Source organism: Tyto alba, unplaced genomic scaffold (genome assembly GCF_018691265.1).
Source record: "Tyto alba isolate M040663 unplaced genomic scaffold, T.alba_DEE_v4.0 Super-Scaffold_9, whole genome shotgun sequence".
Classification (NCBI taxonomy): Eukaryota; Metazoa; Chordata; class Aves; order Strigiformes; family Tytonidae; genus Tyto; species Tyto alba.
Genome location: NW_024881330.1, coordinates 32,394,623 through 32,416,589, shown reverse-complemented (window position 1 = coordinate 32,416,589; position 21,967 = coordinate 32,394,623). Strand labels below are relative to the sequence as shown.

The 21,967-nt window shown below is 37.3% G+C and overlaps 1 protein-coding gene across 7 annotated transcripts in view; it reads left to right on the top strand.

Moving 5' to 3' along the window:
* Nucleotides 1-21,162, top strand: part of PKIA (cAMP-dependent protein kinase inhibitor alpha) — a 44,346-nt gene extending 23,184 nt beyond the window's left edge. For 4 of the 7 annotated variants that reach the window (XM_042785971.1, XM_042785972.1, XM_042785975.1 and 1 more), the window contains 2 exons: nucleotides 13,901-14,078; nucleotides 19,185-21,162. In XM_042785971.1, the coding sequence (XP_042641905.1) occupies nucleotides 13,928-14,078; nucleotides 19,185-19,264 (231 nt within the window). In that variant the 5' untranslated portion in view covers nucleotides 13,901-13,927 and the 3' untranslated portion in view covers nucleotides 19,265-21,162. Of the gene's footprint in view, nucleotides 1-5,790; nucleotides 5,898-13,900; nucleotides 14,079-19,184 lie in introns of all 7 variants that reach the window. The other 3 variants (XM_042785974.1, XM_042785970.1, XM_042785973.1) reach the window with 1 other exon arrangement.
* The last annotated feature ends 805 nt before the right edge of the window (nucleotides 21,163-21,967 follow it).

Genomic DNA, 21,967 nt, shown 5'->3' with positions numbered 1-21,967 from the left:
TAGATTTATTTTTATGCACTTTCTTACTGTGGTCTGCCGATAGGTCTTTTCTCTTTATTGGTTCTCAATTACTTAATTCTTGTATTCTCTTTATTTCTAAAGTTTACTTTTTACTTGAACAAGACACTTGTGTAGTGACTATGAGATATGTATGTGTTTTCTTGTTGCTTTAGATTTGGAACAACAACTTCTATACAGTTATTTTCTTCATCAGCTATACCTGCAGCTTGCATTTTATGGAGGAAATTGGTATAGAGAACATCACATCTGTGGGTGATTATTCTTATTGAGAGGTTTTTCCCTTTGACAGGATTTCAGAATTGGAAGTCTTAGGAAATCTTCTGCCTACCTATGCATTCTTACTATCAGCAGACAGCTAGTACTTCCTTTCATTATCCACAATACCCCAGCATGTAGAAAAAAGGAGGGTATCTGTGCTTTGCATGGCCTCTGAGGGGTCAGGTAACCTATTCAAGTCTAATATGGAAGTACTCGTGTAGTCTGACAACATGAGTTCTTCTCAGGAACTTTGTACAGTAGTAAGGGTTTCTGTAAGTTCTTCTGTTTCTGTTCATTCCTGTGTGTTTATGCTCATATGCAGAAAAACATGGCTTGCACTTTACTGCATTTTGTTGTTTTTATGCATGTTGGAAGAACTGTATGTTCAGATTCTTCCTAGGCTTTTCTAACACTTCTTACAGCAAACTGCTGTGAAAGGAAGAGTTGCGAGCTAGAACTAAGAGCTTAAGCTGCAGAAAATATGTGTTAGTTTGGTTGGATAACTTTTCTTGGCATGATTATAAAATGTCTATTGTATGCTTTTTTAATAAGCCATATCATAAAGTGATTGAGCAATTTGTTATGGTTGGCTGAATTCAATGAGCTCTATGAGAGTCAAGAAAATTCTACTTTGTATATATGCTTCCACCACACCCTCTTGTAAGTTGCCCATTGTTATCTTCCTCCATTTGGCCCTTTTTTCTTTTAGATGAAGAACTGGGACATGAGAGGAATAAGAAGTATTTGAGCTGGGGACAAAAGCAATATTTGACCCTCGGATTGAAAGCTGTAACTAGCACTGATTTTAAGAAGCTGTGGTTTGCAGAGCCTATATCTTCCTCAATTGCTGTTGGGTATCATATTTGTCAGGGTACCTTGGTTTGCATCTAGAAATGCATCTTAAATATGAGTGTCATGGACAGATTGTATAATGCATCACAACTGCTAATTAAATATTAGTATATGCAAGCCATTTTTTAGTTTCCATCTGGTACCAGCACACGGAAGCTTGTCAGTATTGTTAAGGACAGCTCTGAAGTGCAGATTTTCAGTCCCAAGTGTTCAAAATGATCCCAGGTCACAAAGTACTATTCAGGAAGAAGGGTTGTTCATTAATGCTTTTTTCCTCTTTGCTTAATTAGATCCTTTTTTAAATGTGGACATGCAAAAGAGGTCAGAAAGGTTCCCATCTTCAAACTTACCATGGCAAATGTGAGGGCTTTCTTTTTGTCTTTTTATGTTAGAAATTATTTGACCTGTCTTTTAAATGCCCATAAATACTGCAAAGTGTAAAATGCAAACTGAACATACTAAGGGATTTCCCTATGATAAAAGACTTACTTATTAATGCTTTTAATTACTCCAGCTGGTCTTGCATCATTTTCAGGTTTCAGACTGTTTGTTTACCATAAAGGAGATCTTTCCAAATGTTGCTGCTATTCAGGTCTCAACCTCTTTGCTTTCAGAACAGTATTGATAATGATTTGAGTCTGAGCTGTACTTTTTATGTGGTTTTAAAGAATAGAGACTTGAAATGCATCATGCTGGAAGAGTCACACTCACTAAACCTTGCTGAATCATGTTCTTGGATAGCTTGGCTGCTATGCATATGGATATGGAAAATTACCCCTTTATACCACCTCATGCATTTATTTTTGAGAAGCCCATTCCTGTGCCTACCACAGTCTTCTCTGTTTAAGAAACAGTCATCTTTAAGACTTGAGATCTTGCAAACAATATGAAATTGCTGTTCTCTTCCCTCTCTCCCTTTAACATACTGCAGGTGTACCTGCCTCTTCAAGGGCCTTAATTTAAACCTTGTTCCTATTTTCTCTGTATCTAAGAAACATCCTTCTTCTCTCTGCTTCAATTCTGGACTGACACACAGCTCTCCACAGACACAACTGCTGCTAAGCATGCTAAGATGGACAACGGAAAGAAAAGAATATGAGGAAAAATATTTTCTTTCATTAAAATCTCTTTTCTACCATTAGACCTTCCTTTGACCCCTCAGCCTGGTGCGTAGTAAGGCATTTGGCCCTCTAGAGTTGATTTATGCCTTAACAAGAGCCCTGTATTTATGTTGCTCTACATACTGTTACAGAAATGAATTAAGATTCCCAAATAAGCCAGCAAGAAAAAAACAAAACATATTGGTCCACCCTTGCAGCAGCAGCACTAAAAGGTTGTAACAAGAAAAATGCTGTTTGAGGCTGGAAAGATTGTTTCACAGGACAGTTTCTCAGGGGCTGCTTAAAGGTACCTGAAAAAAACAAATACAGCCCCAGTTCATGGCATCTGTTAATGTGATTTTTAAAATGTGGAACCTTGTCCTACAGACTTCTGAAATCAACTTATTTTAAAATGAATTGCAATATGGAATATTTGCATATATGTTCCTTCAGTTGATTAAATTTATAATAGACTTCATATAAAGAGGGATTGTTTTTCATGACTGGTGCCATATTCTAGATTAAGTAGAAAACTTTTTTCCCCCTTGAATGAAATAGAGTAAGACAAAGAACAATTAAGATTTTTTTTTTCCCCTTTTAAATACGTGGTACTCATACCTGGAGAACATCTGACAAACGTATAGCAATATTTACTTCCCTGTGCTAATGCAGGAGGTATGTCCTGAGTTTTGCAAGCAGTAACATTGTTTTTTGTCATCTTAGGTAGTTACCAAAACTTCCCAGGTGACAACTATCTAATACTTTGGTACTAATATCAGTGGTCCATTATAAAGAAACAGTAAAGTATTCCTGCTGGAAACAAGTCTAAAAAAAGCACGTTGAGACAATTATTTCAGGAAGCCCTAAGTAGGCTATGCGGTTGCATAGCAACAGAACCAGGCAGTCCGTAGACTCTAAAGTAGTCAGTGTACACATGGGAGCAGAATGCAAAAAGGATGAAAACCTTGAAAAATATAAGCCTGAGACTAAGAGAAACCAAAGTGAAATGATACACAGTATAAAATGTGAATTTATTGGGTGAGGTATAAGAAATTGAACTGCTTTTAAGCTACAAAAACTGAAATGCTGTCAGCCAATTTGTGCTTTTTTTGTAGCTTCTAGATAGTAATTAAAAGAAAGGCAGAATGTCTAGTGTCTAGGAAAACTAATTCAAATGTAAAGTAGATGTTAAATGCCTGCCATGGGAAAAAATTTGCATGGAAAAGTTAATTTATTATTGATGAGCCAAAAAGTTGACCGAATATACCATGAATGAAATACCGATTAATGTATTGTGGCACAAAGGGGTTCAAATACTTACATTACTAAAAAGCAGCTTGTCTTATATTCACAGGTCTCTAGGCTGGCCCAGTGGTATTTATCTTTGTAAATACTGAAAAGTATGGTGTCACTGGGTATATTCTTGGGAAACTCCAAGCTTGCTTGTGAAATGTGAGGCCTTAACAGAAGCATATTATACTATAGTAGCTTTGTCTTTTCAAGAAGTAATTGATTTTATTAAAAGCAAATGTAGGAACCAATATTTAATATTTAGTAACATACAGTTGTGAATGATCTTGCTATCAAGGCAAATCCTGTCCTTCCAGTACTGTCTTTGACACTGTCCAAGAAGAAACAATGATAAGCTCAAGTTCCTCAGTTCTGGATGCTGCAACACATACTTTCATGATGAGTCATGACTGCATGATTTTAAAAGGTAGTCACATGCAGACTGTTGAGCTATTCTACCAGAAGATGCTGAAAAGATATATAATACAACCAATGTTGCATCTGCTCCAACCCCCCTGCCGTGGATAGGGACACCTTCCACCCGACCAGGTTGCTCCCAGCCCCGTCCAACCTGGCCTTGAACCCTTCCAGGGAGGGGGCAGCCACAGCTGCTCTGGGCACCCTGGGCCAGGGTCTCACCACCCTCACAGGAAAGAACTTCCATATGTCTAATATAAATCTACCTTCTTTCATCTTAAAACCATTACCCCTTGTCCTGTCACTACATGCCCTTGTAAAAAGTCCCTCCCCACCTTCCCTGTAGCCCCCTTTAGGCACTGGAAGGCTGCTGTAAAGTCTCTCCGAAGCCTTCGCTTCTCCAGGCTGAACACCCCCAACTCTCTCAGCCTGGCCTCATAGTGAAGGTGCTCCAGTCGCCTGATCATCTTTGTGTCCCTCCTCTGGACTCACTCTTGCAGGTCCATGTCTTTCTTATGTTGGGGGCCCCAGAGCTGGATACAGTACTCCAGGTGGGATCTCATGAGAGTGGAGTAGAGGGGTAGAATCCCCTCCCTCGACCTGCTGGCCACACTTCTCTTGATGCAGCCCAGGATACAGTTGCCTTTCTGGGCTGCAAGTGCACATTGCTAGCTCACAGTCAGTTTTCCATCCACTAATACCCCCAAGTCCTTCTCTGCAGGGCTGTCCTCAATGCATTCTTCACCCTGCCTGTATTTGTGCGTGGGTTCCCTGGGTCTTCTTTTTTTAACCCTTTTAAAAATGGGGGTTATGTTTCTCCTGTTCCAGTCAGTGGGAACTTCACCGGACTAGTAAGGAAGAGTTTAAAGGTTGCTAAACTGTGGAGCATTTAGATACCTTGAATACTTGATAGCTAGACTATACTTTGTACTGAAACACTGAAGAATCTTAGCAAACAGGTCTGGAAGAAACCTTATGAAAATGCTGGTGCACCCTCCTGTCCACATAGGGTAATGTATAGCCTAAGTTTTAAATGCTGTCATGATACTGTTATCTGGATGTTTTCTTTTTCCTGTTCTAACTGCATGTTTTCCATTTGAAATGCTTTTGTTACCTACAAACTGCTGTTACAGATGCTGTAAACATATCAATCAAATTGTCAGAACGCAGAACATCAGAAAATGCAAACTTTAGGAAGGATAACTCTATTAAGCCAAATCTCTTGCAGTGAGATAAGAAGAAAGGTCTTCTAAGATAACCTAATGCATTGCAATTTCAGAGGAAAATGGGTATTGTAATGATATGAGTATTGCCTAGAAACAGAGTATGTGCCATAATTGTGTTAGATCTTGGTTCAGCAGTAATCAATGGAAATACTCTGCATTCCAAGGATGGAAAATTAAAATATTTAAGATGGAATCCTCCAGGAGGAGGAAAGTGATCTCTGTTTTCTTAGTAAATAGGCTCTACAATGTTAAAAGTAGTCTTTTTAGTGACTAGTAAAAACAAAAATGCCATACAAAGAATTAGTATAAAATACTATTCAGCACCTGACGAGGTTATCTTTCCACTGTAAGATGTCTGAGGTTTTCCCTTCCCTCCCGTAAAATGTCTTTGCAGTGAGCCAAGCCCCTCGTGCAAACCAGTGGCCCTGCCATGAAGTCCTTAAGTCCAGTTAGTCTACCAGATACCTCTTGGTAGAGCAGCTGGAGGGGTCCACCACAGTTGAAGCTATCTTTCTGGTTGTACAGGCTTAACTGTTTTCTGTAACTGAACTCTGAGTTCTCTAAGGCAATTGCTGCTTTCTCCCAGTCTCCATCTGCTTTTTCTTCTTCCTGGTTTTGTCCTCCAGACAGACTACCCTTTTGGACGATATTTCCCCATCTGAAATCTGATTCTTCATGACCATATTGTGGTTTTGTAATTCCATCATATTCCCCCAACCAAGCACATGCATAGGTAAGTCTTGGCAAGTGTTAGCTAATCCCTTCTCCCTAGCCATTACCTTTACTGTAATTTTAAAATAATTAAGAGCAAGGCTCACATTAGTTCTTACCCTAGCATAACAAAACTATGTATTTTATCAGTTTGGGAATATATTAATATGAAAGAAATGGTCTACATTTGTTGGCCTGTAACTAGCTAAAGATCATGAATCTTCATGTTAGTTTCATGGTTCACTGTTAGGAATAGCACCAACTATAATAAATTACTTAGGGATGTTTAGCCATTCAAATCTATAGTTCAGCTCAGTATTTCAGTCCTTAAAAATGAATGAAGGTTGCTTTGCACCATGGAGCTATTTCTTAAAAAACACAGCCGGTTCCCATTTAACTGTGAAAGTACACAAAATGTACTTCATACTGCCTGTGTGCCATTTCTTGTTTGATTTTTTTTTTTTTTAATGGCAATTAAGTCTTTTTTTGCTTTGACCTCGAAATCACTAGTACTAACAAGATGTATATCTCCAGGGGAAAAAAAAAATATATTGAGGTGAATAGGTCTTATGTGGATAAACATTTTATATATGCTGAATTGAAAAACTCAACGGACCAGAATCCTTTTAGGTCATCTAAAGTAAGATTAATGTCACCTGACTTAATGTATGTATAATAAAGATCTCTGCTCACCTTCTAGACTTTTTTATTTTTTTCTATTCAGTAGGAAGAGATAAGCACACTGAAGTTGCTAGTTGCATAAATTCTAAAACAAATGCTTAATATGGATCAGATGAATTGCCTCATATAGGTATCTACCTACATATGTGTACACAGCCATTTAAAATTATTCCAGTGGGTCTTATTCTTAGCCCCTTCAACAGCATTAAGTTTCTGCCAAAAACTGGAAACCTGTTTAATAGAAAACCCTTTATCTGAGTGGCTTCCACATTGTCACCTTTGTAACATTGATTTCTTAGAAGGCTCATGCTGGTCTGCAGGTAATTCACAGAACTATTTTGCTATCAGACCTTCAGTTAAAAGTTGGCTAAACCTATATTTTTTTTTTCAGTTGAAGGTTGACTGTAAGGATTACAGTGGCTTACAGCAGCTTGGCCCAAAGCATTTGCAGACTACTCATGATGACTGTTTGGTGTTTTGTTCTTTTTTCCCCATAAAGCCATATACATGCTGTTGTATGTGGCAGTGAATAGAGGAGACCTGGTTGTTACAAAAATAGTCACTACAGTGCTTGTAACAAGTTCTCTAAAGAATAGACATCAGAGACTCAGCTATGTTTTCTAATGAGAATTGTGTTGATCAATACCTTTAAAGTACTGGCAGTGCAGGCTGGCACTTGTTGACATAAGTGTCTGAGAGAACAAACTTGCTTATACCATGAATCCTGAATTAAGGACAAGGTTGGGAAGATAGAGGTGCTTCACGAGCAAAGGCCACACAACTTCCCCCCTCCCTTCTACTAAGCACCCTGATGCTGAGCAGACATCTACTCTATATTTCTGAAGAAATTATTTTCTTTTTTTGTGCATAGCATTTTCAAGCTGCCAGTCTATTATGAATCCTCAATAGACTGGGATTTCCAGTAATCCAGCAGCTGAGAAATTGCTTCTCTTTCCTGTTGAGGGGCGTATTTTGTGTCTTCATAGTCTTCTATGGGCTTGCCTCTCATGTTATTTCTCTGTTCCAAAAAGAGTGCTGCTGGATTGCCTTACAGAGGCCCCAGTGGACAGGCTTTCCCCAAAGGCTGAAACCATTCCTTCTGAACAAAACATTGTACTTGTTCAGTATTGTATTAACCCTGCTCCTTGGTTTGGAGCACAACACCACTCTAAACAAATAAACGGCAGTGCCGCATACGTGGCCCCATGCTCCCAGAACCCTGATATCAACTTTCCCACAGCTCAGATGGAGGTGGGAATGCTCACAGGGCTGCCAGATGTGTGTCACGTGAGGAGCTTTTCAGCTCCCATCTTGCTTAAAGGCCCTTACCCATCTTTATGGTTATGGGGTGCTATAGCAATGGACATAGCTGTTCGTAGAGGGTATCGGAACATCCTGAAAACTGATGCTTTAACTCTCTCCTTCCCTTCAGAAGCCAAGAGGCCCATTCACCGACTGCAAGTAAAAAGTCACACAGCAATGGATGCCTCTTTTCTCAAACACATTTTGTTTGCCACTCAGTATTCTCTTTAGGTTGAGAAGCAACTAGTGATAGTAGATGGTAGCTCACCCTCTTCCATTCTCTGCAGGTCTCTGTAGCATTGCTTTATTGATTATGTTTGCTTTTTTTTATTTGCTGCTGTTATTTCACTGCACAGTTGTATGGAATAGTGGAAGACAAAACTGAATTTGTGAACTGAAATTAAGTGGTAGATGAGAGACCAAATCCTTACTGTCATGGGCATAATGAAATTTGCCTGAGGAATAGCATAGTAAGAATTTAACTATTTGGCTTTTAGTTCTCTAGACCTCCTTAGGTAAAATATAACTTAGATAATGCAGAAGGAAAACCTATTAACTGTCTTGGTGAATGATCTCTTTGTAGAGGTTATGAGCTGGAGGATATCCAACTTCATAGTGCTTTTTTATTGCATATTTAAAACAGCTTTTAATTTTTTTTCTGGTTAAAAAAAAAAAAAATAGGTGGTCATTTTCTTTGTTCTGTTTCCTTGTTTAACCAGTTGAATTGTCCACTAATTTCCATTAAGACCTTATTAGTACTAGGAGTACTACATATACAATGTTCACAGTAAAAACGTTAACTGTCAAAAGACTATGTGACCTGTTCTACATTACTATTTCATAGAGGTGGTCACTTCAGAAACATCAGACAGGCAAAATTACATAAGGGATTTTCAAAGTTCAGATTAAAGTACTGTCTAGCACAATAGGTGGCATGGGCATTTATATTTCCTTTAACTGGCTTTCAAGAGTTAATGCTGTTTTCTTGCTCATCTGTGCCTCTGCAAAAGCAATACTATTGTATAGCACAACAGCTATAATCTCTTGTGGAAGAAGTATACCTTTGTTAAATTGTTCCTCTGTTCCTGCTTTCAACATAGTAGACCATGTATGGAGGTGGGAATCTAGGTACAGGTTGCTGTGGAATAGAGCTATCTCCTCACTGGAAAGAGCCCTGTCTCTAAGCTAAGGCTAGATTTGGAACCAAAATTTATTTTAAAAGCATAATTATACACCTTTTCTAAAACAGACGTGCTATTAAATGACAAGTTCTCTCTTTTTTTTTTTTTTTTTTTGTTCCCTTATGAAAGCTGAATATAGATAATTATATTTAAATAATGTGCTGATCGTGATACAACATTTAGCAGCCAAAGCCTGGGAGAGTATTATTTGAAAATCCCTTCTTCAAAGCCATCATTAAGCATGTATGGAGAAAGAACTGGGAGTAAACGTTGAAGGATCATACCTCTTAGTCTTACACTGCAGGTTTGCCAAGAAAATGGCAGCTCTCATGTGCTAGTCAGGAACATGTGCGAAATCCTATAGACAAGCCATGTGTCAAGTGCCTGCAATTATTCTGTCTTCCTTTTTAAAATTAATAATAATAATAAATACCAATTAGTGAAGGTACTTTAAATGTGTTTGGGCCTCTTAGGTAGCTAGTCCCTTACACAGACTAAATTCAACAACCCTAGGTACTTCTAGCCCATAAACTGTATAGACAACTGATTTTTAATTCATACTGGTATGCCACATGATCTCTGTACTTTCACTTCTCAAATTCTTGAGAACAATGGCACTGTGTAACACTTGGTTTCACTGAATGATTATGGAATGCAATGAAATTGCATTGTCATTTGTGAAGCCATCACTAACTTCTTAGGGGTTTTTTTAAGAGTTCTTTCAATAAACCCGAAGCGCATAGAAGGAGGAAAACAGTTGTAGAAATTCGACAGTTACCTTCAGAAACTTGGGGAATAAGATTTGTTATGTACAGCATAGAAACAGAAGATTTAACACAGAGATTGGATTGTAGAAATCAAGAAGTATTCTGGGAACTTTCTGAAAACACAAATAATGATTCTTTCTGTACCTATTAAATTATACTGTTCATGTCATCCATCTTTTCTCTTCCTTCATTCTCTGGATTCTAATTCTACTCCTTATGATTCTTTACCTGTAAAACATCTTTGTTTCAACAGGATATAGAAGTAGGCTTTTTGCAGTAGTAGAAGTATATGTTACCCAAAATACTCATTACTAATACAGAGATGTCTTGTTACGTTCGCTAAAATCCAAGATAGCAACTATGCCTATCTACCTTCCTTATTCTCTATAATTCTTTAAGTGCTTCCAACTAATTTTCAGCACAACTTTCTTTGGAGGGAAGGAGTTGGGAGGGGAAAGACACAGAAGTCCAAGATACCCGCATGTCTAGAAGTTTTATAAAACTAAGAAGCTGAGGAAAGGAAAGATGCCATATGAAAATCCCCAGGGCTGTATTTCAAACTCTAACACATTATCAGGCAAAATGACTCTACTTGGGGGGAAAGACAAAGCACAGCTGGGGGAGACTTCAGATGGGACAGTATCTTATCAGTTACCAAGGAATCCAATCCTGTGACAGCAGGTTTCATTAGTCCTTATGCTCACAGAACTGCTTTCTTTAGTTTGCTGGTTCAGTTGGCAGAAGCACTGAGGATTGCAGCCTTCTTGTTTTAATTCAATTCCGTGTAGCTGAATACAGGTTTTGCAATTTAAAAAAAAAAAAAAAAATTAGTAGAACTAGGGAGACTGTGACCACAATTTTTAATGCGGGAATATCTGTTAATGCAATTAGTTAGGAAATTCAAATTATTCACAATTTGAATAATCATATCAATTCATTTCACAGAATTATTATCAAAATCCACTCCTTCCACAGAGACAGAGGAAAAAAAGGTTTTTTGGAGTGAATGGTAATTCCTTAATGAGTGGTTCAGTGAATAAGTACAGACTGCTGGGCACTGAGCCATTCATTGGAAGGGGAGCTCTCGAGTGATGTCAGTGGAGTTCCATATTTATGCAGTAATGTCTCAAGATAATGCCAATACAAAACAGAATGGTGTTTGATATTTAGGAGATGATGCAGACAGGAAAACTTGGAATTGTTAATAAATGTATGTTTGGTAACATTCTTTTTTGATCAGAATGTTGTTAGTAATGCCATATTGAGCCTATAGAAATGAACATTTAAAATAAAATTCTCCACAAGCACATTTTCCTATGGCTTTACAGCTTGTTTCACAGCTAAAATTAAATAAGCTTGAGATTTTCTCTGGTGCTCTCCATGTTTTATGGAACATTTCAAGAACAATATAATCTTACAGAAGAGTATTCTGTGGAGTGCAGTTTGTACAGTCTAGGGAACTGCTCGTGGAATACAATATTGCTCATTTTGCCAGCCTTTCAGCCCTCTAGCTTGTCCCGCTTCAGTCATACTCTTCTCTGCTATTCTGTTCCCAATGCACTGATATGCAGTTTCCAGAGCAGCAAAAGAATATTCTTCCCTGTGGTTGTTTTTCTATGCTAAAATGAAATTAATGTCTTTGCAGGAGTGATAGCTATGATAACTTTGGACTGGTGCTACACTAATGACAAAATCCAACCCTGTACATTGATTACTTTAAAGTTTTGCAGTTCCTTTTCTACAGGCCAGTTGCAATAACAGGCATGAACAAATATAGCTCATGTAAGTCTCACTTATAATCTTTTATCTTCTGATTTTGCTGGATGGTACTCTTCAGTGAGCAGGCCAGATAAGTCTGAAAACTTGTGCTGTTTTCTTACCTTATCACAACAGTCCTCCCTGTTTCCCTTTACCTTTGCAGATTATATGCTTCATTACTACATGCTTGATATAGTTGGCATTGTGAAGTCTGCACCCTGGGCAAAGGACAAATGGTGGGCTTCTCATTTGCTTCAGTATTCTTGCAGTGTTTGAAGCAGGGGGCACTTCCTGGGAAGAAATGCACATGCTCTCATGCTCATGAAAGCAACTGTTAAGTGAAAGGCAAGCACACTATTTTATGTGTCAGACAGGCTGTCAGTCAGTGCTGACCTCTTTCCATTCTCTAGGTGTCTGTTTGTTAGGTTTTATGAGTTGTTTTTTGGTTGGGTTTTGTTTTTTGTTTGTTTGTTTGTTTGTTTGTTTGTTTGTTTGTTTTGTTTTTGTTTTTTTTTTACAGCAGTTTCCTGTTTCATAGTGGTTGTTCATAGGAGTAAAATTATCCTGTCAGCCATTCAGCATTTGGCATGGGACACCTAAGATTGAAAGCAGTGAACTTCTTTATAAGCTAGTCAGTTTGCAGTGATACTTGATATAGTTATATTTAGACTAAATAAAATACGGTGTAGAACCCTTTTCATGGCTTCTCAGACATATGCATATCCTCATAGAGCTGACTGAATGTGGAGAGGCAAGAACTAGAATGAAGAATGGACAGGATTTGTTAAGTTATTCAGAGTTGAGGGTGGGGAAATGTTGGCTGTTGTCTTTTATAGATCTGTTTTAAAAATAAAATGTTTATTAAAAATTTATGTTCTTTATTTGAAGAGAGAAAGCTGAATCTTTTGCTGCTGTTAGTGTTTGTGATGACTTCGGGGGCTGCATCTGTGTCCAGCAACAGCAGTAGAAACTGATTAAAAAGATTTGTACACTCTATGCAAATATGTAGTTTCAGCTATTTTAGTAATAATAGCTAAAGCTTCACACTGTATGCAACTGTGCAGTGTTTCCCTTATGGCCATGTCCTCTCTCTGCATTATGCAAAGCCACAGAAATACTGCAAATTTCAGAAATACTTAGAAATGAAGGAAGCATACAACTATGGGGGTTACTGTTTTTGTTTAGCAGTTCCCTAGTGCTTCTTTTCTTTGGAGTACTGCTGTAGCAGAAAGGTTCCCTGATTCCCCTACTACATCCAAATGTAGGATGTGAGGGAAGCCACATTTGAAGCATGGTAGCCTAGCTTTTTGCAGGAAACCTGAGATGAGTACAAATGGAACTACAGTAAAAGCAGTGTGCTCAGCAAGCGAAAGCGCCTCCCCCTCCCGCCTGGCCCACCCCCACCCTGGTCTCTGGTTACAATTCTATAAATTAAAAAAAAAAAAAAAAAAGAAAAAATAACGCTAACATATTAGAGTTATAGCAGATACAGCAGATACTCTAGCAGGGATGGAAATCTTTCTCTTACTGAGGTTGAAACAGGAGTTTTCTTGAAAGATCTGTAAAGATATATTAATGCAAATCATCACATTATTCCATAATAACATGAAAAATGATTATTTTCTAATGAAGTTTTGAGTTTATATCTAGCTTACAGAGCACTGCTTTCTAACCTCTGCACTATTGTTTAGCTATTCTGCTTGCTCTGTTAGCGTGTCTCCGCTGTTTCAGTGACTTTATGGTAATGAATTTGCTGTGGTGCAACTACCCCACCAAAATAAATCAGCTGAGTCTGAAGAGGTCTATATACAATGCCAAAACTAATCATACTAATAGAATGGAAAATACATAAAACATAGCTGTGCCTGTGTACAAGCAGAGTGTTCTGCGTGCAAAAGCATTATCGATTTGTACTTTCTTGATCCTTACGCTTTACTTCTTGTGCAGAAAAGAACTTTGTTCCACCCCCTACCTACCTCCTACTTCCCAGCTAATATTAAAAGCAGAGACAGCTCTATAAAGAAATTATGTTGCTGAGGTCATTGCTTTTATGAAGTACTTGCTAGAATTTTATGAAGTATGAAAAATGAAATTGTTTAGAATACTTTTGAATGCAGATTGCATAAAATCCACACACCTTTTTTTCTTTCTACTCTGTTTCTTCTCTAATTTCTCTATATTTTGAGACTGAGGCATCTTTTTTTGCTGCTTACTGCTTAACCAGTCTACTCCACAATGAGAACCCTCTAGTTCCTCTATTTCCATTCCATAACATCACCTGTTTTTATGGTGGTCTAAGTGTTGTTCTTATTTTTTTTCTTTTCCCTCCCATCCAGGTACTGCTATGTGGATATTTGTTAGCAATGACTGATGTGGAATCTACATATGCAGACTTTATTGCTTCAGGAAGAACAGGTAGAAGAAATGCGTTACATGACATACTTGTGTCATCTCCTGGTGGGAATTCTAGTGAACTAGCCTTAAAGTTATCAGAGCTTGATATAAACAAAGCAGGTGAGTACATTTTGGTCTTCTATTATATTTATTTAAAACTAAAATTAAAAGAGTGGTACACAAAACATGCTTTATGTGCATGCATTATTCCCTTGTCTCTCATCAAGAAAAATATTTTTTCTGATCACCTTGGGTTGCCTGCAATAAGAAGCCCTTATTTCATAAACGGAAAGGGTGGTTATTTGCAAGTGCAACACATTACTGAAAAAAAAAAAAGTCATTCTGCAGTGAGTGCCTAGTGGCAGGGCCCATACCAGGGCAGATTTTATGGAAAATCAAGTGTAAGGAGGAAATTAAGGAAGTCTTTATAAGATCCAACTCTCGTAACATCATTTAATGGAAGTTCTCTGGCTTGAAGCCTGTAGTAGAAGTCATGCACCTGCTTGAAAGGTTATTGTGGAGGTTAATTTTGTTTTCAGCTGCCAGAGGACAGAGCAGTAGCAGTGTGTTGTTGCTTGTTTTACTTGGATCTTTGTCTATGGGTATATTGTCTTCTTCCCCTTTCTGATAATACCTTTTCCTTCTTTTAAGGTGATTAGCACTAATGCAATCCTAAATCTTACTTCACCTCTAATATTACCAAAATTTTTTAGCTGGTTGTGCACCTTCAGTTGAGAGGAAGGAGGGACAGTATAGGCTGAAGGGCCTTACACTAAATAAAAATAGTAATATATGTAATTATTTTAATGTTACGTGGGTGGGGGTTAATGAATGAATCTTAGAGGTATTTGAGAGCCCTATTCAGATCTTAGGAAAGAGGTTTCGTGCTTATTTTAATAATAGCAGAAGAAAACAAATGCAGCAAAGAACAAATTGTTTGCAAGCAGCTGACCTGTTTGTGCACATATTTTTCTGAGAGACAATGCCAAGAGTCTGAGAGGCAGCCTCATCACTGGTCAATCAGCTGTGGGCAGCGTGACGTTTGGGTGGTTGTACTGCTGTTTGGATGGAGAGATTCTTTTTTTGGCTTTCAGACTAATATACATCCAAAGTCATTCCTTCTGAACTTGCCAGTTTGGGGCCTATAGCCTCTAGATTCATGCAATTGTAGCTGGGCAGGGCCTTTAATTTTTTTTCTATTTAAAAAGAAAAGCTTTATTAGTGTGTGTGTAGGTGTGTCTGTTTATTTTAATGTGGGGATATGTGTAAAATGTTGCAAAAATATAAAGTAGGTGGCATTTGAAATGCATAATGTCAACCTTTCTTCTTGCTTTAATTTTCTTCAGTCTCAAATTTACACTTACCAAAATTGTCTTTGATCTTGTCCACTTAGAAGATATAAATAATCCATATTTTTTTAAATTAAGCAGTTGGAGTGATTGTAAGCCAGAACAGTGTTCATTTCTGACCTATAAAAAGAATGTGACTTTGTGCCTGTAATAGATATTGGCATGCATTTTGTACATGCAATTAGTTCTGTAGTGATGAGAATGGTTTAAATAACTGTTAGCCTATTTTTTAATACATAATCAGGAGTCTATTTAGTTTTTCTTGAAGACCTCTTTTGCAGCTTGAGTAACTTAATCATTGCAGGAAAGTGTACAGAGTTGCTCATAAAATTACTTTAGGTAGTAGATACACAAAACGCCTGCATACTTCTCCAGGAAATTCTGCAGTTTGAATTAGATACAATGAAAATACATTTAAATATTGTATTATTTGTACACCTAGGTGCCAGATAAAAGCCTCCAAACCACGAATATTACAAAATGCATTGTGTTATCATTCATGAGTATTAGTGTATTATCCCATCATGTCTTTCCAAAACCAAAGAGAGGCTAAAAAGTGTTTTGCATCCCAGATTCCAGTTCAGAATATACTACTGCAGAAAGGATGCATACATGCATCACAACTGACAGGATTAAGAGGAAAACACGTTTGGGGATTATATCTTACTTCTTTCAAGGTGAATGTCAAATAATTTGTTCTAAGTACTACCTAATTATATAGACACAAAGTTTCGATTCTTTTTTTTTTCCTTTTTCTTTTATTACAGCTATATACATTTTCTTGCAAAAGTGCAAGTACCTTTGCTTTCAAGTGTATGGAGTAATGGCAGAGTAGGATAATGCAGGTAAAAAAAAAAAAAAAAAGAAAAGAAGTTATTATAAAACATATGTAAATTAAGCTACCCAAGCATATTTAGTACATTCACTTTGAAAAGCCTGTAGATACATTTCCTATAAAGAACAGCAACAGCTTCGAATAGCACTAAGCAGTGAGGCCTTGTTCAAAGACCACAGATTTTCTGTCATGCAATATTTGATACCTGAAGTGAGTGCTGGTTAATCCACTCATTGGTGAGCCAACGACAGATAATCAAGAATTACTGCATAATTATGTATAATATATATAATTAGTGTATAATACTCTCCCTTCCAGACAACTTTTCCAGTGTTCTTTGTCCATAATAAGCTAACAACCTGTTATAATATCTATGCAATGGACATATTTACCAAATTTCAAAATATAGTTTCCAAGTACTCTGTGGCAATGCATTTTATCTGACTTTAGTAAATGTAATCCTGTGTACATCTGATAAGTAGGAAACTGCAACAAAAATAGTAAGACAGAAGGCAAAAGAAATATTTTAGTAGGGAAATCAGCAGGTAGCTCACCTGCTCAACTCTCTCTCAAGCAAGCCAATGCAATTTTAAGAAAACTTATATTGAGATCATCATAGCTAAATAAAGCACTAAGGAAAAATTTCAGTGAAGAACGAGGACCAGTCTCTGCAAGTCTAAACTCTAAAACAAACTGCTGGTTTTCCAGGTGTCTGCAGATACACCACAGAACACAATTTTGGTGGAGAAGTGGAAAGGAGACTTCCTTATAAAAGTTGTACTGGGGGTAGCAGAGGCTTTGAAGTCATACAGAACTGGAATGAAGGACTGATTGTAGAAATTTGTGATTAAAAGTGGTTTTAGTTCTCGGTAGAAATGTTTTAGGTGTAAGCATTGGGAACACTGATAAAGCACTGAAGAGTCAGTAATGTTACAGGAAGAAAAATGAGTTAAAAGCTGCATATTAGCAGAGTAGTAACTTGCTAGCTTACCAACTCCTTACAGTATCATACTATATGGTTTGGAGTTTTTTAACACTGCCTGTTGGTTTCAAAATGCCATGTAAGAATCGCAAATCTTAGTCTTAAGACCTTATAGTCATCATGTTCTGAAGGAAGAATAGTTCAAGAGTGTGCTTAGGCAGTTTTGGGATTCACAGAATTTAAAAGCAAAATTATTTCCGTAAACGTATTTTAAGGACTTTGGTAGGAAAGTTCTGCCAGCAGAAAGACAAAAGCATATTATAGATTAATTGGATTTACACTAGTGAATTTTTTTCAGTGAGTTGGGAAAATCTTTTAAGAATTGGTGTGTTAGAACCTTAGTGCTCTTTCTCTGAATCTTTGTGCACTATATTTAACATTTAGGTAGTGAAATGTTTGGCCTTTTGTCCAGGATGATTTTTCTCTTAAACACAAATACTTTGCAAGGTTTTTATTCTCTCTTCAGTTTTGGCTTTTTTTTTTTTTTTTTTTTTTTTTTTAATAATTCTTTCAGGAAATCTTGACTTGCCCAGATAGTATGAGGGATACTAAAGACTTTCTAGTAGTCAGAATGGTGTACAGAGCAGGCATAAAGGAATAAAAAGGATTAAAAAAATAAGATTCCACTCATCTGGACTTCTACTGTATCAGAAAAAATGTAGTAGGCTTTGTAGAAAGTGTTTGGACAACTTGGGCAAAAGGGATTTCTGTCAGTAGGAAATAAATGCATGTAGATCCATTCTGAAGGAATCCTTTGTAATGCGGGAGATGAAACTGAGAAATAAAGACTTTTCTAAGAAAGCGCCTTGCAAAATAATTTTTTATTTGTTATTCAATCTATAATGAACAGAAAAAAACCTCACTGTTTAATAGATTAATCAGCCTTTCATACAACTTTTCATCAGACTGAATTTGGTAATTACCAATACCTTCTGAGGCATTTTTCTGCCTAAATACTCAGGGCATGCACAAAACACAGCCATCACATCTAAGCTTTTTGCAATGTTCTTTGCAATGCAAAGAATTTCTTTTTTTTTTCATTAGCAATGTGCCATTTCTTCTATATAGAAAAGAGAAGGTGTTTATGGTGCTTATTTCTATAAACAGAACTAAAGCTGCAGATGTACAGTGTGATCTGAAATGGGGAAACAATAAACATCTGTATTGAGAAACCTGCCTTTATTCTAAAGATCTGTAGATTAAAGTTAAGAGGCACTTCTACCTCATTACAACTCAGTCCATGGAATTTTCTTCGCTTAACTACTGTATCAAGCAAGGGCAATACAACTTACTCATAATCCTTGCAAGATACAAGAGACAGCTTGCATCTTAACATTATTCCTTACCTAACATTATTCCTGATTATGTATCTATAGCTAATGAGTCCAGCGTTCAGGGACTTCTGTCTTTCTTCCACTTAGCTTCCAGCTGTCTGAACCTGTTAGGCCTTTAATCTTTAGGTGAAATACAATACTTTGCATATAGGTACTAGTAGACCATTGGCAATGCCTTTTTTAGTCAGGCTTTATGAGTTGTCTGCTCACTGTGCCACTGTAAGATGTTTTCTATTCCTCAGATCGTTCTGTGGTTTGCAGTGAGACAGCTGGACTGGGTGCAGTGGGGCATGGTACTGAAAAGGGACACACAGAACAAACACAGCTTTAACCAACTATCGTTTTTTTTAAAGTTGCATCTCTTTAAAGCAAACACTGTTCAGACTTGGTGTAATGAGGTTTTCTTCTCATACATTGTCATAGTAGCACAGTGAATAAATTGTCAAAAATACCCTACTATTTTTGTTAAATTCTTTCATTTCTAGCTACTTTAAGTCTGTACTTAAAATGACTGGTGATTGCAGCTAGGAATTTGGTTATGAAGGTGTCTCTTGAGATGCAAAGTATGTCTATCTTAGTAGTAAAAGGTTTTATACTTAATGCAAGACTTCAGTTTCAGTTTCCGTTTGCTTTGGTTTTGAGACTGGTGGATGAACAGTTGGGGTTCTGAGAGCAAGACCTCTTTATTTTTGGGTGGATCACTTGTCCTTTTCTTGTATATTACAGAAGGAGAAGGAGATGCACAACGAAATCAAAGTGAGCAAACTGGGGAGGCCCAAGGGGAGGCAGCAAAGCAAGAAAGCTGACATCCGACTTTGACCGACTGGACCAGCTGCTGGATGTTTTCAGACTACAAGAGCATGCTGGAACAGATTTGTTTCCATGAGCAAGCCGGTGGAAAAGAAAGTGCATGTGTCTTCACTGCTGGAACCCACTCAACACAATGCTAAAAATGGGGGTGCAAGCTGTGGCAGAAGACAGAATTTTCTCTACCTCTGTCATTAGCAATGGTTGAACATGTATTGATTTCTTGGGATAGTGTCATCAGATGGATCCCTTCATAATGACTACTTGATGGGAACACTTCTAAAAATTAGAACGTGTAAATCTTGTAGCAAATGGCCTTTGAAACGTCAGAGGATCTAATTGTGTATCTTAAGCGAAGGTTTGTGTGATCCTCAGAGTTTAAAATTCTCTGGCCAGAGTGTTCACCCATTAAAAGAACTGTAAAGAAAGCACTGTTTTTAGAACTTTGCGTCTGTTTTACAGCTCTGTTATTTACAATGGTTTTTGTATTGTATGACTTAGATGCTCCACACTGCCCCTTCTCAACTGCTTATGAAGAATATTTCTGTTACTGTGAATTTTTCTACCACGCGTTTTGAAAGGGCTGGTTTTTTGCATAATGTGGTGTTGTGCACATGATAGATTTAAAACGTCAACCGCTAAATTGATTATGCCTAAACCTAAATGACTCAGCAACACTCTAATTTGTTACTAGATGAGCCTTCAAAACGATTTGTTAATGTGAATACTTCAGCGTGTTTTGTGTCCTTGGTACAGTTTTGCCACTTGCCTGTAGTTAGTTGCATATCAGAGACTCAAATTGAATCTGTTATGTTATTCTTCCCCATTTTTCTAATTTTACTCCCAATTTCTTAATCTTTCTCTGAGATATTTTTTTAAAATGTTAGTCCAAGTATTTTATTGTCATGGTAGTTTTAAGAATACATTTATAACCTCGTATGGGCTAAAATTCAAACAATTTCCGTGGTGCTAGAGATTTTCCTGGTTCACGTTGTTAAAGGTAGGCCTTGTTTACACACAGGAGAATAACTGGCATAAGTTACTGCCAGGTACGTATTCCGGAATGAGTTTTAGCTTGCAGGATAGTCCAACTAGTGGATCATGGGTTGGATCCAGCCAGGGGGACTATTTTTTCTATTCCTTGCCTTTGCCTCAGTTGATCAGGCTGTTGAGTTTGCAGAGCCAGTAGCCTGTTACTGATGCACCAGGTAAAGCCAAGTGCTAGAAGCTGCTACAGCAGCCCTTTGGCTAGGAGGTGGAAAGGGTAGTGAGAGACTTGGCACCTAGCACCCAAAAGACTGGATTTTTCCCCTTTCATCTATTCCAAGATGACAGCCCAAACTGGACCTTCCTCGAAATACCAAAATAGCTTCTCCATCCAGGGGATTACTTAAAACATCTACAAATGAATGACCTATTCTGCAGTAGCTATGTTGATTGATTCCCTTCCCCCCATCCTGCCCCAGTAGACATGAGGCCACCACACCGCTGAGTGACTAAGGTGAGTAATGAGAGTGACTGGCTAGTAAACCATGGCAATCACGTAAGCACCAATCACAAAGTTAGAAGATTTGTTTTCTTTTATTAACAGAAGGCGATGACACGTTCTTTATATATAGTATATATATTATATATATTTTTGTGTTGTTGTTGGTTTCAAATGTTATGCACTTTTTAATGTTTGTAAACTTTTACTAATGAATAGTGTGATTGCTTCCTGAATATATTAGTCATCAGTTAACAAAACATCTTTGTGGCCACAGCTGTTTGTTTCTACCATATGTATCATAGTACTTGTCACCTGAAATTCTTTTGTGAGATGTGTGGAGAAAAAAAACATTTCTGATCAGTATTATGAGCTCATTTATTAGTGTTAATAAAAACCAAGCCAGCAGTATGCTTGTGGCTCATTAGTGTAATATTAACTCTCACCTTTTACTGTTTGGATGCTGAATGCCTCGCTGTCTTATTAGCTGTCAAATGCCCTATCTTCTTGGTAACAGAAGTAGTCCATTTGCTTTGAAAATACTGTTACACTTAAACTAATTATTTATTAATTTGTTTCACTTGGTGTTCCTTTCAAAGTTAACACATTATTATTGATCTTTTTTTTTTTTAATTATTTTTCCCCCCTTTGCTCTTGCATCAGGTCTTCAGGCTGAACTAGTTGCCCCTTTGTAATGGACTAGTTACTGTCAATCTAACACAACCAGAAGGAAATAAGATTCTAGGGCTTTTTGTATTGTTACTTCATTGATGATCCATGAAACATCATCAATAAAATGTCACAGAACAAGGCAATAGTGGAATAAGTAATTACAGTACACTAAAATGTTGGGTTTCCTTATTCTCCTTCAGTGCTTTTCTTTATTTCAGTATACTTTCCTCCTCCTTAACTCTGTGTTGTGAAATAAAATTCATTTCAGCCTTTCCTCTCTATTTTGTACCTGTTTCTTCTATTTCTCCTCTTGTTTTCTTTTGTTTTTAAAACAATTATGGAGGCCTTTGCTGGTTTTTGAAACACATCTCTTTGTGATGGAAAATAAGTGCTGTTAATTTTAGCAGAGTAAAAGGCTGTTTATGTTTCTCATCCCCCAAAAGTGTATGAGTGCTTGCTGTATCACTTGAACTCTGCTTGCTTGCTTTATTTGGGGTATTCCTGTAGCATCTATAAGCAGGCCTCCCTTTATGTAAACGTGTGG